Source organism: Bidens hawaiensis, unplaced genomic scaffold (genome assembly GCF_021521415.1).
Source record: "Bidens hawaiensis isolate Kalapana, Puna unplaced genomic scaffold, B.hawaiensis_p1.1 tig00023640_1, whole genome shotgun sequence".
Classification (NCBI taxonomy): Eukaryota; Viridiplantae; Streptophyta; class Magnoliopsida; order Asterales; family Asteraceae; genus Bidens; species Bidens hawaiensis.
The window spans coordinates 156,106-173,375 of record NW_027493712.1 but is presented as its reverse complement, the minus strand read 5'-3'; the positions used below and the strand labels follow the sequence as shown (position 1 = coordinate 173,375).

At 37.2% G+C, this 17,270-nt stretch overlaps 1 protein-coding gene across 1 annotated transcript; it reads right to left on the bottom strand.

Moving 5' to 3' along the window:
• Positions 1-1,610: 1,610 nt before the first annotated feature.
• Positions 1,611-1,991, bottom strand: LOC143567816 (uncharacterized). The gene has a single exon (XM_077054127.1). It carries the CDS (start codon positions 1,989-1,991, stop codon positions 1,611-1,613), a length of 381 nt encoding a protein of 126 aa, XP_076910242.1.
• Positions 1,992-17,270: the final 15,279 nt, after the last annotated feature.

Here is a 17,270-nt window from a genome sequence, read left to right as displayed (position 1 = left end):
AGTGTAATGATTGCAGTGAACTGCGGGTTTATGCTTAAAAGCTTTTATGTATTTAAATATCCGAAGATACCCAGATGAACAACCGTAAAAAGACCAGTGGTCTCTGAACCCGAGGCATCCCATCAATACAGGATTTAAGGCTATAAAATCATACGCCTATGAAGTGTTAACCACTAAAACTAGAAGTATAAGATATTAAGTTTATATCACCCGCTACACGGTATACTCTAACGTTTAAACCTACCCAAGCATCGTATGATAACGTATTCAGATTTCTATAAAATTCATAATTTTCTACAATCAAACTTAAATGAGGCTTGAGTATGGCCGACCTTTCATCTCGTATTTTATACAGACTTAACATGTTTCCCACTAAAAATCATATTTATCGTTAAAAACCAACTATCAAACTGCCCTTTCATTCTCAAGGCTGAGCCTACCGACACATCCCAAGTTAAGTGCGTGTTCTTTTAATTATATCTAATTATTAGTAGTTTGAAAAACCGATTCCCGATAAGTATCCTCATCTCCCATTTATACCCAAAAAGAAACAAAATCAAGGGACATTTTTCAAAACTTTTTTTTTTACTTTTTTAAATTTAAAATAAAAATTTTAATTTTTTTTTTTGCATCAAATAAATAAAAAGACTAAAACGAAAAAAACATATGTATTCCCATCCCCACAGTTAAAATTTGCATTGCCCTCAATGCAGGGAACGGAAACACGACTCAAAAATTTAAAAACAAAACCTAAAAATACAAAAATAAATAAGAAGAAAACTAAGCTAAAAATTAAAAACTAAAAATATAAAAACAAAGTAAAAAGGAAAAGACTTAGCTGGTAGTATGCACATGAAAATTGATGCCAAAGTCTTCTTCCATAACTGCCCTCCAACTCCGAGCTTGCTCAGCAACTAGTATCTTCTTCTCTCGTACACGAACTGAAGCACAACAATACAAACAATATCTAAAAATTCATCTTATCAATTTGATAGATATAATCATTCAAAGTATGTAACCAGACCATCCAACCCAACCAATAAACATGAATAACAGCAGCAAATAAATAATCAGAAAAGTATACGGTTCCTCCTGCTCCATCCCCACACTTGAATGTTGCATTATACTTCAAGGGGATCTTTTCTCTATCTTCCTTCAAAACTAACAAAAACTTTTAAAAATAAAGAAAAACTACAAAAAAAACTACGTTAGTGACTCAAGGAAAAATAAAAATAAAATAGAAATAAAAAAATAGGAAAGAATGTACAAACTCTACGCTTGAGTATTCACTCAAGAATCACGTGTGACAATTCAGTGCAACGGATCGAGAAGAGTTTCCTCCATCTCGATTGATTCCTCCAGTCCTCCAAGATAGTGCTTTAAGCGATGACCGTTCACCTTCCAAGATGTTCCATTATCTGGATTCTCCAACTCCACCACTCCATACGGGAAAACTTCCTTCATCAAGTACGGTCCCGTCCACTTTGATTTCTATTTACCTGCAAACAACTTCAAACGAGAGTTAAATAATAATACCTTATCGCCTTTCTTGAACTCTTTGCCGCCTTTCAAACGCCGATCGTGTAGAGCTTTTGTCATTTCTTTGATGTTCAACGACCGGGAATATGCCGCATCCCGAAGCTCTTCCAACTCATGAATCTAAAGTACCTTTTCCTTGCGGCCTCGGTAAGATCGACATTCACCGTCTTCAATGCCCAATAAGCACGATGCTCCAAGTCAACCGGAAGATGACAAGACTTACCATAAACAAGCATAAACGGTGTAGTACCCAACGGAGTCTTGTATGCGGTTCGGAATGCCCACAACGCATCATCTAACTTTTCTGACCATTCTTTCAAACTAACCCCAACCGTCTTCTCCAAAATCCTCTTCTCCCCTCGATTAGCATTCTCGACTTGACCATTCGTATGAGGGTGATAAGCAGTTGAGGTACGATGAGTAACCCCATAACGAGCTAACACCTTCTCCATAACGGTATTACAAAAACGGGTTCCCCGATCACTAATAATAGATCTCGGAGTACCGAAACGAGTAAATAACTTCTTAAGAAACTTCACAACCACCAGTGCATCATTCGTAGCCAATGCTTGGGCTTCCACCCACTTCGACACATAATCAATCGCCATCAAAATATACTTATTACCATTCGACGTGGGAAACGGTCCCATGAAGTCGATGCCCAAACATCAAAGATTTCAAGAATTTGAATTGGGTTTTGAGGCATCTCATTCTTGGATGAAATATTACCTGTTCTTTGGCACGCATCACAAAGCCTCACAAACTCTTCAGCATCTTTAACAACTGTTGGCCAATAGAACCCACTATCAAACTCCTTTTGTGCGGTAGCATGCACCATGATGACCTCCAGTCAACCCTTCATGAACATGCTTGAGAATATCCCAACCTTCTTCCTTCATCACACATCTCCTCAGAATCCGATCACCGCCAATCTTAAACAAGAACGGGTCATCCCACACATACATATTCACATCCCGGAAGAACTTCCTCTTTTGTTGCGTAGTCATACCCTCCAAATTAAAACTATTAGCCAAATAATTAGCAAAATCAGTGAACCATGGCATACCTTGCTTCTCGGCCGCAACAAAATCGATCGACTCGTGAGGGAATGTAACTCTATTCTCTTCCTCACGCAACTCTCCTCTCCTCGAGTTTTCTAAGCGGGATAGATGATCGGCCACCACGTTTTCTGCACCCCTCTTATCTTTGATCTCGATGTCAAACTCGGAAAGTAGAAGAATCCACCGTATAAGACGAGGCTTCGCGTCTTTCTTCTGGAAGAGGAAACGCAAGGCTGCATGATTGGTAAAAACGGTGGTCTTAGAAAGCAGGAGGTACGAGCGGAACTTGTCAAATGCGAACACAACGGCTAAAAGCTCCTTCTCGGTGGTGGTGTAGTTCTCTTGGGCATCATTCAACGTCTTGCTAGCATAATAGATATGGTGAAAATGCTTATCTCGCCTTTGCCCTAAAACCGCTCCAACTGCATAGTCACTAGCATCACACATGAGCTCAAACGGCAAGCTCCAATTAGGAGAACAAAGAATGGGCGCACTTTCGAGCTTTTCTTTCAAAAACGTGAACGCCTTCACACATTCATCATCAAAAATGAAAGGCACATCTTTCTCGAGGAGTCGGATCATCGGGCGGGTAATTTTTGAAAAGTCTTTGACAAATCGCCGATAGAATCCCGCATGACCCAAGAAACTCCTAATCACCTTCACATTCGTTGGTGGAGGAAGCCTACTTATAGTATCAATCTTCGCCCGATCAACCTCAATACCATCTCTCGAGATCTTATGACCCAACACGATCCCTTCCATCTCCATAAAATGGCATTTCTCCCAATTTATCATCAACTTCGTTTCAATACACCTCTTCAACATCTTCTCAAGATTCGCCAAACAATGATCGAAAGAATTACCGTAAACCGAAAAATCGTCCATAAACACCTCCATGGACGTCTCTATCATATCCTGAAAGATGGCCACCATACAACGCTGAAAAGTAGCCAGAGCATTACACAGTCCAAACGGCATGCGACGGTAGTCAAACGTGCCATACGGACATGTAAACGTCGTCTTCTCTTGGTCTTCCGGTGCAATGGGAATTTGAAAATAACCAGAAAAACCGTCAAGAAAACAATAAAACTGCTGACCTACCAAACGCTCCAACATCTGATCAATAAACGGCAACGGGAAGTGGTCCTTCCGGTGGCATCATTCAATCGCCGATAATCAATACACATTCACCAAACGATAACCGTATGCGAAGGGATAAGCTCATTCTTCTCATTCATCACCACGGTCATACCTCCTTTCTTCGGAACAACTTGGGTCGGGCTCACCCATGGGGAATTGGAAATCGTCTAAATCATCCCGGCATCCATCAACTTCAATACCTCCTTCTTTACCACCTCTTGCATATTCGGATTGAGACATCTTTGTGGTTGCACCACCGGTTTGTACTCATCCTCCATTAGAATCCGGTGCGTGCAATAAGCGGGGCTAATACCTTGAATATCGGATAATCTCCATGCAATCGCCCCCTTATGCAACTTCAACACATCAATCAGTTTCGACTTTTCTTCTTCCGTTAACTTGGATGATAAAATAACGGGCATGTTCGAGCCCTCATCAAGATACGCATACTCTAAGTGTGACGGGAGTACTTTCAACTCCAACGGAGCGGGTTTATCCTCAGAACCCGCCTCACTCTTGTTGATACACGTTTTATACGTCTCAGTCTTTATCAGGGCATTAATGTAATTAGTTTAAAGTATAGGGGTCTTAATGTAAATATGGCTAAATGGGCCATTCGCTCTAATGTAATGTTACATTCGTTACCCTGTAACGAATGTAACACATTCGTCTAATTGTAAGCTCATTCGTTAACCCTGTTTAACGAATGAGAATAACGAATGAGGGCTATTCGTTATAGGGTAAAGTATTAATGAATGAGGAGTTCATTCGTATGGTTTAATGTAACGAATGACACATTCGTTAACTGTTAAGTTAACGAATGTGGTCATCCCCTATATATATTCTGTAAATTATTCATTAATAAAAAGGTTTTTTCAAGTTTTCAGTTTAGTTATCAATTCTCTTCTCTCTCGTTACTCTGTCCGATTGTTCTCTCAGTACACACACTACACATACATAATGTATTCAAAGCCTAATCGTATAAGAATCAACATGTGCATCGTTGTTATCAAGATCTAGATCCTTTCTCAAGCTCTTTCAAGTGGTATCAGAGCCTTGGATCTGATCTACGATACATAATTGAGTGTTAATCATATTCAATTGATTTGGTTTCATGATGAATTGATTGAGTTTTAAGGTAAACTGATAATGGTAGAAACAGAGACTATTTTTAATGAGGATTTGAACTAGTTTGTTTTGTGTTTGTGAGTTCGGACTAGGCAATTAAGGTTCGGATTTGGTTTTGGATTGTTTTGATATAAGTTTTTAGCAGTTTCAGAAAGAATCGGACGAGTTGGAAGTTAAAATTGGAAGTTTGAATCGTTGAAGACTTATTCGTTAAGATGAAGTCTTATTCGTTAGGATGAAGCCTGATTCGTTACACTGTTTACACTCATTCGCTAAGACCTAACCACTCATTCATTACAATTTCAATCTCATTTGTCAAGATCAAACCTCATTAGTTCAAATCTTCGTTAAGCCTGATTCGTTAAGCCACATACGTTAACTGTCATTCGTTAGCAAAATTTTAACGAATATTCCATTCGTTAAAGTAATCAATTTTTAACGAATATTCCATTCGTTAAAGTATTAACGAATATCCCATTCGTTACTGGTTCATTCGTTACTGGTTCATTCGTGTGAACAGTAAACGAATAAATTGTGATAATTTGACAATTTTAATCCCTGAAGTTTATCAGTTAGTTTATCATGGCTGCTCAGAATTCATCTTATTATGCGTTAGCATCACAGAATGTCTTATTGCAACAGATGCTGACGATGGATAACGAGATTGGCAGTCATAATAAATGTCCCAAGCTGTTGAAACTATCAGACTTTGCCCGTTGGGAACCAAGAATCCGTGCACATCTGGGATCCGTGCATCCTAGCAGTGTTCGTTTTCCTGATGATGTTTATGCTGCACCACTGATCGGTAATGACAATACAAGTTGGACTCCGAAACCTTTTAAGGATTATGAGACACATGAGTTGAAGGACTTTGAAAGTGAAACGAAAGCATATTCTACACTCACTATGGCTTTACCGGAACATATTTTTCATCAATATAGTACGATCAAAGTATGTGCTTCAGTGTTTACTACCTTGAAAACGAGAAGTTTGGGCAATACTCTCGAAAGCAAGAATAATTTGGTGAAATTTCAATTTAGAAATTTTATTCTGATGAAAAACGAAACTGTAGAAGAAATGATCAATCGTTTCAGCCACTTGATTGTTGAAATGTCGTATGTTGATCTTGATAAGATAAGATTTATACTTTAAAGAATGCTTTACCTACAGATTATTCAAATTTTTTGTTCGTGCTTAAGGAGAACGGTTTCTTTCAGAAACCTAAACTGACTACTGTACAATTCATTAACAAGATCGAAGAGAGGGAATTTGATCTTAAATGTCAATCTACCTTGAAAGAAAATCAAAATCAGTAGTCATCAACTCAGAATCTGTTACTTTATGGTGGTGCATTACCGGCAAACAATGTGACAAGCTCAGTGCCTATTAATGCATTCTTTGCTCAATATCAAGACGTTCCTAACGTAAACAATTCTCCTAATGTATGTTTCATGGCAAGTGGTGCAACTGGAAACTCAAATGCTCATATTTCAAGCCTACCCAAGGTTAATTTACAAGAAGCTGAACAACAGTTCGCTTTTGTATGTGCATTCATGACTTCATATGAAAAACTGGTGGGAAGTAAGATAGCTACGAGTGATCTCACAGATGAGGACTATGATCAAATCGACCCAGATGATATTGAGCTTATGGATAAATGGAACATGGTGATTGTTCTAAAGGTTAAAAGATTCATGCAACGAACGGGAAAAGATCTTCCCATGTTGAACAAAAGGGTTGGATTTGATAAATTAAAAGTCAAATGTTATAATTGCAGTGAATTTGGCCATTTTGCCAAAGAGTGTGACAAGCCGAAGAAAGATTTTTCTGGCTCACGCAATTCTGATCGTGCTTCTACAAAGTCTTCATCTGGAGGAGATAAAAATAACACTACTGCCTCTGGTGATCAAGACAAATCTCCTGTTACTCAAGCTTTATTGGTAAATGATGGAGTTGATTGGTCTCAGCGCTTATTGGGAAACCAGGCAAACGTTGCTATCGTTGAGCCTGTGGAGAAGTTTGAGGATGCAAGTAGCGATAATGTATTAGAAGGTAGTGAATCTTCTGACTCGGAAACTGACAGTGATCAATCTCTGTCATCTTCACAAGAATCATCTCCTGAAGAAACTGCATCTTATGCCTGCATGGCTAAGATTGATGAGGTATGTCCTACACCTCAAATTAATGTAAATTATTCTGAGTGTGCTGTGTTAAAAGCCAAACTTGAAACAGCGTTAACTCAAAACAATACATTTACTAATGATTACTTTACTATCAAGGAATGCTATAAGCAAAAGACAAAATTGCTTGAGCAAACGAATCTGAAAATTCAGAAATTATCATATAGTAATCATGATCTTAAAGCTAAGATCCATTGTAAAATTATTGAAATGGATCAACATTTAAAGGAGATTCTTCGTCTTCGAACTTGCATTTCCAAACTCGAACAAGAAAAAATGGAATTAAATCATAAACTCAGTAAATTCAGAGATTCTTCTTTTCTTTTGAATGAGATAATTGAGGTTAATCATTCACACAAAAAGAACGGAAAAGCAGGTTTGGGATACGTCGAAATTCCTCCTCCATTTAATCAGGATTACAGTAGCATTCCTAAGGCAGAAAATTCTTTAAATATGCCTACTGTTAAACCTGAAAATGTTGAGTCATGTGAACCAACTCGTGAACCAGCTATTATTGAAAGCAAAAAGGTGTTTACCAAAAATGAAATAGACGGTTCAATTGAGGAGTTGACTGAAACAGATGTGATTGTTAAAAATAAGGACATTCCAATTGATAATCACATTCTGTGTGAACCAGAAGATTTTGAAAAATTTGTTTATGATGCAAAATCTTCAAATGTTTCTTTAAACAATTCAAGTGTTCCTAACGAGCTTCCTAAAGTAATTCCAAAGAAACAAGTTAATGTAACTTCCACAGACAAGCTTTCAGTATCTGGTGAGGAATTAATGCAATTTATTAATCCTCCACTGAAAACTTCAACTGGAAAAGTATTTAAATTAAAAGGTCTCTCAAAAGTGTTCTCAGACAAAGAAGTTCCATTGAATCTTCTTAAACTAGAATTGATTGAAAGTGTATTTCAAGATGAAACTACTCAAATGACTGAACTTGAGAGGAAATTTCTTCAATCAAAAACTAGTAATGTTTAAAAACAAAAAACAAATGTTTTTAAACCTATAAAACTCATCAAATCGTCAGGTATGGAAAATTCATCGAATTTGACAAATCTTGAATTTTACAAAACGAAGAAGGGTTTAAAACATGAGTCATTCAAGAAGGTCACTTTTGAGACACCTAAATCTGATAATCTGAAAACTTTGTTATCACAACCGACCGGTACATCATCACAACGAAGTTTAGACTCTCGACTATGTTTCAAGTGTGGTGAACCGGGTCACGTTTCAAGACGATGCAAAGCAAAGATCGAAAATATCAAAAATTATTCAATGCAAAACGAATGATTTTTCTAACATAAAAGAAAATCAAGTTGATGATTATTTGATAATGTATTCAAACATCATTCCGAGGAACGCTATTCGGATTGATGCACTTAATGTATTGAACACATGTGTTGACCGTGCTCAACCCATTTGTTCAAACACAGATTCGGGAAGAATCCGTGATGGTTATCTTAAGAAGAAATCTAAGAAAACTGCCACTTATTCTAAAGTACCGAATATGTGTGTTATTTTATTAAGTTCTCCAAAGGTTTCAAAGGGAGAGCCCAAGACTGAGGCTTGGGCTGCCTTTTTGAACTAATCATTTTACTTGATTATGTAGGGTACATCTAGGTCCATATCAACTCAAAAAATGGATATTGGATAGCGGATGTTCTCGGCATATAACCAGTAACATAGACCTTCTGCACAACATTAAAGATTTTCAAGGGGGTTATGTGGCGTTTGCTGGTAATCAAGGAGGGATGACTACAAAAGAAGGAGAAGTTTCAAACGGTAGAATTACGTTTGAAAAGGTTAATTATTGTGAAAAGGTGAATCACAATCTGTTGAGTGTTTCACATATTTGCGATAAGAAGTTTACCACCATTTTTACCGACAAGGAATGTGTTATTCTTCAACCAGGATTCAAAATTCCAGAAGACATGGTTGTCATGCGATCACCTCGATCAAATGATATTTATGTACTTGACATGAGTTACAATGTCAAAGTTTCGCCCTCATCTACTTGCTTCGTGTCTAAAGCGACAGAGAAAGACTCTATTCTTTGGCATAGACGCATGGGACACATTCACTTAAGAAAAATGAACTTTTTGATGACAAATGATTTAGTGAATGGAGTGTCCCTCAAGAACTTTAAATTTAATGATCATTGCGTTGCATGTAAGAAGGGGAAACAAAAGAAGAAATCTCACCCGACCAAATCACTAAACGATATCGTTACTCCTCTGGAATGACTTCATATGGATCTCTTTGGTCCAGTGAACCGTGCTAGCATTGCTGGAGATTTTTATTGTTTGGTTGTGACGGATGATTTCTCTCGTTACTCGTGGGTGTTATTTATGGGATCGAAAGATCAAACTCCTGTGCTAATTCAGAACCTTATTACAAAGATCGAATCACTTTACAAACTGAAAGTGAGACGAATTCGTAGTGACAATGGAACTAAGTTCAGGAATAATGTATTGGATTTCTTCTGTATACAGAAAAGAATTCATCGGGAATTTAGTGCACCTTATGTTCCTCAACAGAATGGTGTGTCCGAGCGAAAGAATCGTACGTTGATTGAAGCTGCACGTACAATGCTGGCTGATTCTAAGCTACCTGTTCAATTCTGGAACGAAGCTGTGAATACTGCTTGCTACACATTGAATCACGTACTAACGGTAAAGAAGCTCAAGAAGACTAGTTACGAGCTTCTACATAATTGTAAACCAAACTTAAAGTATTTGGAACCATTTGGGTGTCCATGTACTGTGTTGAAGAAAGATGTTGGAAAGTTCGATGAGAAAACTTTTGAAGGTTATTTCTTGGGTTATAATTCTCCGAAGAAACGGGTTTTCAATCTTTCTTCTGATTGCATAGAGGAATGGTATCATGTTGATTGTCAAAGTTATACTACTCCACCAACTGGTACAGGACCCGATTGGATGTTCGATTATGAACGATTATTTAACTCATTTACGTCAACAGTTACTGATATACCTGAAGATCTCGTTAGATCGTATTTGGAGGATCAATGTCTTCCAAGTCCAAGGTTTTCCTTAGTTGATGCAAGTGACTCTCCTAATGTATCTGAAACGTCACACGATGTTTCTGAATTTTCCGATGATGCTGATTTTGTTGATTCATTGTCTGTACTGGTAGATGACGCTCAAGAACCTACCAAGCCTATTCTAATCAGTGATGATTCATCATCTGTCTCTTTAGACACTGCGGAGGAAAATATCACCAATTTGGGTAATAATGTATCTGTTCCTGCGAATCCTATTTTACGGATTCATGCACAACATCCACAGGATCAGATAATTTGTGATGTGAACGACGGGGTTCGCACAAGGCACCAATTGGCTAACATATGTGATGATTAATCTGATCATAATGTATCTCCTACTGAGGATTCGATTGTTTGTGCTTATGCGGATTTGCACTCTTCGGGTATCCTTATTATCGCATAATACACCTGCTTTTTATCACAGATAGAACCAACAAGTGTCGCTATGGCACTCAAGAAACCATCATGGGTTGAAGCTATGCAGGAGGAGCTGCAACAGTTTGTAAGACTGGGTGTATGGGACTTAATCGACAAACCCGATCGCGTTAAAAAGGCGATTCCTACAAAATGGGTTTTTAAGTGCAAGAAGGACGATCGTGGGGTTATCGTGCGAAATAAGGCGCGTTTGGTCGTTCTTGGTTTCAATCAACAGGAAGGCATAGATTATACAGAAGTGTATGCTCCGGTGGCATGACTGGAGGCTATACGAATATTTCTTGCCTATGCAGCCTACAAAAACTTCAAAATTTATCAAATTGATGTAAAATCGGCATTTTTGAACAGAGCAATTCATGAAGAAGTGTACGTGAAACAGCCTCCTGGCTTCGAGGATCCAGACTTTCCTAAGCGTGTTTATCGTTTAAACAAAGCTCTATATGGTTTGCATCAGGCCCCGAGGGCCTGGTACAGCACGTTGGCTAATCATCTGAGTGACAGTGGATTCAAGAGAGGAACTGTGGATTGTACGTTATTTTACAAGAATATAGGTGATGATCTGCTCCTCGTCCAAATTTACGTGGACGATATTATTTTTGGTTTGACAAACGATGGTTTATGCAAAGACTTCGAGAAAACAATGCAGACAAAATTTCTAGATGAGTTCGATGGGAGAAATGAGTTTCTTTCTGGGTTTGCAAGTTCACTAGTCTGACGCCGGGATCTTTATCCATCAGACAAAATATGTGAACGATGTCTTGAGACAATTCAAGATATCCGATGGCAAAATTCCCTCTACTCCTCTTCCCGTGGGTCACAATGTATCACCGGATGAATTGGAAGATACTGTAGATCCGACCCTATATCGAGCTATGATTGGATCACTCATGTATTTGACTGCTTCTCGACCGGACAATATGTTTGCTGTCTGTTTGTGTGCTAGGTATCAATCGAGTCCCCGAGTGACTCACCTGGCAGTAGTAAGGCGTATCTTACATTATCTGCGGTGAACTCCAGACATCGGGTTATGGTACCCCAAAGACGACAAATTTGAGCTCACCGCCTTTACTGACTCGGACTATGGAGGTTGCAAGATCAATTTCAAATCGACAACGGCGGGATGTCAATTTTTAGGAAACCGGCTTGTTTCCTGGCAGTGTAAGAAGCAGACAACAGTCTCAACTTAAATAGCCGAAGCGGAGTATATGGCGGCCTCGAGTTGCTGTTCACAGGTTCTCTGGATCCAGCAACATTTGCGGGATTACGGTTTGAAGTTTCTTACTACTCCTATTTTTATTGATAATTCTGCTGCAATTTCTATCATCAAAAATCCGGTTCAACATTCAAAAACAAAACATATTGAAATCCGTTATCACTTTATTCGTGATTGTTATGAAAAGAAATTAATATCAATTGATAAAATTCATACGGATTTTCAAAAGGCTGACCTTTATACTAAAGCTTTTGACAAAACGCGTTTTCAATACTTGCTTGGTATAAATGGTTTAAAATCTTTCACAGAAATTCAAAAGCTTGGTTAGATCATTTTTTTTGTTTTGTTTGTTATTTCATTTTTTATTGTTTTTAGGGGGTGAAAATAGAAAAATACAAAAATAGTGTGGTTTCGTTTGTACAGAAAAATTCTATAAAATCCAAAAAAATTCAAATATTGAAAAATCCAAAAATATTGAAAAAGCTCCTAAAAATTGAGTTTTGAAGCAAAAAGGGAAAATGATAGTACATTGACTTAGCGGACCTAACTCATGAATAAAGTAGAATAAAAAGTGACGTAAGATCAATTGTATGATGTGTATGATAGGCTTAACAGATCGTATAAGTGCTGAAAAGATATGAATCTAAATGCTTGCCAAATCTAGTGGTGTTACATCTTGATGCGTAATTAATATATGTATTAAGTATCAAAAAGCTTTAAAGATTGCTGTGTGTGCATGCGTTCATTTTTTTAAGAAAATTCTGATTTATTTTATTTTTAATTTTGCAAAGAAATTCAACTGTATTTTTTTCTTTATTTTTATTCAAATCTTGGATTCTCTCCTGCACGATAAGATTATCCGACCTGAGGGTTAAGATTTGGATATTCTGCATTATTGTCTTGGTGTTTCGTATAAAATCTTGGACTTTCTCCGCGCAATAATACAGGATTATCCGAATTGAGAGTTAAGATTTTATGCAACTTCTGCTTATTTTATCTTTTTATTTTTGTTAAAATGGAACCTTATCTGCGTGTAGTAATACCGATCTTAAGGGAAAATTTTAACTTTCTGCTTTATTTCTTTTTGTTATTTTTGTATGAGTCACTGCTTATCTTCATTCAAAGAAGAAAAACGTACATGTGAAATTCAATGTATAAGAGATATGCAACTGTGTCTGACAGGTGGGTTCCACATAAGATTTGTGCTTAATTGAACTTTAAAATGTATCGTAAAGTTACAGACGGATTTGTCTAAAGTTTAAAGTGGACAATTATATCTGCAATCATCTTTGGGTTACGTGCATAATAATGTCAAAATTGAAGTGTAGTCTAAGACATTATTAGTCAATATGATTCCCTGCTCAACTCACAAAAATATGTACTTCTTTTCAGTTACTGTGTTTAATTCTTTGCTACTTGAAAATTTTCAAAATATACAAAAAGATTTTATATTCTTTTTATTTTTTCAGCTTTAGTTTCGATTTACCAAGCAAGCGAATTAATCATTGAGAAAAGGAAAAAGAGTTAAACCCTGGAACAAAAGTTTAAGTTAAAACGTGCTTAACGTATTTTCAATTGGTAACAATTGATGATTTTAATGTAAAAATCCGTTTAATTTAAGTACTACCGATCCACGGTGATCGGGTATTTTAATGTATGCAATTAAAACCTAACTTGGATTTAATTGATTATTTAATTCATTGATTAAAACCCTAATTGGTTTTAATAATTATTTAATTCCTTAAAATGAGAATTTTGTCTCATTCGCTAAGGAACTTGGTGATTCGTTAACATGTTTAACGAATGTAATGTCATTCATTATTTAAACATAACGAATGAGTTTCTCATTCGTTATAAAGACATTCGCTTCCGTTGTGCATAACGAATGGAAGACATTCGTTTAAACACTTAACGAATAAGAATGGTTAATGTATTCGTTAAAAATTAACGAATGACTTAGTTATTCGTTAAAAATTTAACGAATGAGAGAAGATTCGTTAAAATTTTTAACGAATGAGGTACAACAGTTAACGAATGAGGCCCCATTCGCTAGTTCAAATTTTGAACGAATGACCTCGATTCGTGTGAAATTATTGGATATAATCCCTAGGTTAGACGAATGACGGTTCATTCGCCTAATTCCTATTACATTGTCTTCTATAACGAAACTCTGCCAAAATTTTATCAGAATCCATTGCTTGCATATTAGATTCATTGATTGATCTATTTGTCTTCAACAGGTAATGGCGATCATAACCATACCATTCTCATGGAATTTCATCGGTGTTTTAGTGTTAATTGCTTTAATCAAGCTATGAATATTCAACGATGAATTAACTATGACTGAAATTCTTAATTAAATCAACATTAGACCAAAAATCATTGGTTTACATACATACATCTGATTTCCGAACATGTATAGTCTGATTATTTGTTAAAATGTTTGGAATGTTTGGAATATCAGAAGTTTAATCGATGCATATCGTCGGTTTTGACTTTGATTAGTCAAAATTGATTATAATTTGACTTCTGGGTTAGTCAAATTGATAATTGAGTCTGATTCGTTATCTTCATAACGAATGTAACATGATTCATTATTGGATTAACGAATAACTATCTGATTCGTTAATGTAACGAATGGATAGTTAAATTTCATAACGAATCAGATTTGATTCGTTAAATGATTCTAATGAATCTGAGTTATTCGTTAATCTTGTTTCGTTACTTGTAACGAATAAGTTAATGATTAACGAATGTCTCTTTTAATGTATAACGAATGTCACATTCGTTTAAAATTTTTAGCGAATGTGATAGTCATTCGTTACTATGTTGATTATTTTGGACTATTTTACTAATGTATGTTTGTTCTTCAACAGATATGGCACTGTCTTGGAATAAGAGCCACAACAAATGTGCATTTGTAGAGCCGAACTTTGAAGATACTTCTATCTTTGGGGGTATGATTTGTTTTCTCATCCGCTCGAGAATCTACAAGGCTATCTCTACCCGAACATTTGTATATCAGAAGATTATTAGGGAATTCTGGAATACTGCCAGCTTTAATGAAGCAGAAAATCAGATTGAAGCAGTTGTCCAGAATAAGCGGGTTGTGATAGATGTTGGAGTTATTCGAGACTCACTGGGTTTTCATGATACTATTGATGATAGGTGTGAGTTCGATCGAGTGTTGATAAGAGGATTATTCGGCCGAGTAAAGTATAATGGAGATTTGGGTAAATCAATGTACAACAAAGCAAACTTGTGTGAACAATACAAGTATTTGCTTCATGTTCTTATACATTGCCTGGGTGATCGGAAAGGAGGTTTCGACGAGTGTAGGGTGATGTTACAATCTGCTTTCGTGGCCCTAGTGCTGAATAAACCATTCAATTTCTCTGAATTGGTTTACTATCATCTGAAGGAGAATATCACCAGCAGACACAAATTCTTAATGTATCCTCGTTTTCTGCAAATGATGATCAACGACTTGGTGCCAGACTTGGAGAAAGATCAAGCTGATGTTGTGAAGCTAGAACATATAAACGAAGAAACTATGAGACGGTTGAGATCTTATAGGGGTTAGAGGTTGGAAGATCGACCAAGGTATAAACGTTTGATTGGTCATTTAGCAGATGTTGATTATGTCGCGCCATCTAATGATCGTTGGATTCATGACGATTCCGATTCGGAAAGTGAATATGGTGATGGTAATGATGGTGGTGATGATGGTGGTGATGGTGGTCCAGGACCACAAGCTGAGTTAAGTTATGAATAGAAGCGTAAGCGTAAAGGTAAAGAACCGATGACAGAAGAAGGGGAGAAAGTCAAGAAACAAAGAGTTAGAAGGGGTTCGGGGATTGAGATACCAAGCCAGCCTTTTGTACCTTCTACTGCTGTTTCTACTCCTATTATATCTTCTACTGCTTCTTTAGTTCCAGGTGCACAGTTTCCACGATCTCCTACTCCTAATATTATATCAGATTTTCCTCGTTCTCCAACACCTATGCAAATGCCTACGTCTCCAATGCCTCCAACTCTTACTACTATGAGGCCTGATATTCAGTTTGGAGATATATTACATAATGTATTGGCACAGATGCCTACACCACAGCCAACTACACCTATTACTCCTGTTACACCTATACTGTTGCCGAGACCTGAGCATTCCTTTATGACATTCAATCGTCCTCAGGGTCCTATGCAACCTATACATCCTAATTTCTATCTCATGGCTCCTCACGCTCAATCTGTTGCATTTACAACACACACAAATGCAAGCAGATCGAGCTGCACATGAGCTAGCGCAACGAAACTTACTAAGACATCTTCTTACAGCTCAGCGTGATAATAAAGAACTTCGAGCCCTTGTTACTGCTCAGGGGGAGAGGTTAGACAAACAAGAGGGGATTATTCTTCAACTGACATGCAAAGAAGATGAATTAAAGAAGTTGAAAAATAATGAAGATGAGCAGGATGGTGCAGGGGGTGGGGAAGATCAGCAACCGGGCGGAAGTTCTACACCGTCGGCGGGTAATAAGACTGATGCTGGTGTTGGTGGATCAGAAGCGAGTAATCTACAGATTGTTCCATATAAATATTACACGAGAGCCAAGCCAATAGATGTTATTCCGGCTAATATGCTTCTGTTTGTAGGATTGGATGGGATTTTTTACAGTATGGTGAATGCTGATGAGATCGAAGAAGGTGAATTTGTTGATCATTCGTTAACAAAAGAACAAATTGCCTTACTTATGGATCTAAATGATGATGAGATTGAGGAATTGGGTAAAAATGTGGATGTGGAGATGGAAGATAGTACTGATACAGGTATTCCTCACGGGAAGGTACCTAATTTTGAAGAAGTGGAAGGGGAAGATGTTACTGCTGAAGAATATCCAGAGTTTTACACAAATAATAACAATGACTCGGGCATTCCATTCTTTACAACTGAGCATTTCAATGCAGTAGAGCATCGATTACAGGAAGAAAAAGTTAAGTTAAAAGCTGCTGATTCGAGCTATGTGTCCACTATAGAGAAGAAGAGGAAACGTGCTTTTGATGGTATGTTTGAGCATAACATTGAAAAGATGAATAAGATGATCGAGACTTTCAGATATTATGATCGAGAAGATGTGAAAGTTGAGAAAGCTCGAGAATCTGCATATCAGATGAAGATGTATAAGCCTGCTAAAGACGTTAAAGGTGATATGGTGGCCTGGCAGTACGATTCAGATCTTAAGGTATATATCGTTAAGTGGGAGCATGGTATTTATTATTTCAAACGCCCACACGATATTTTATCTATGACTCGATGGGATTTAAGAACCTTAGCTAATCGTCCGTTTGTTAATCGTGGAGACGATAAATGGGCTAGTTGGTTCTACAGGCAGTTATTGCATGAAACCCGCTTTGGTTTCAAATTCTTCCAGCCTCAGGTGCCGAAACACAAATATATTGACAAGATAGATGCACGCACAGGATAGAGGAAGTTAATTTTAAAAGTA

What these genes read in the sequence shown, in the direction of transcription:
- LOC143567816 (XM_077054127.1), bottom strand. Translation starts at nt 1,991, where the DNA reads ATGGAGAAGGTGTTAGCTCGTTATGGGGTTACTCATCGTACCTCAACT.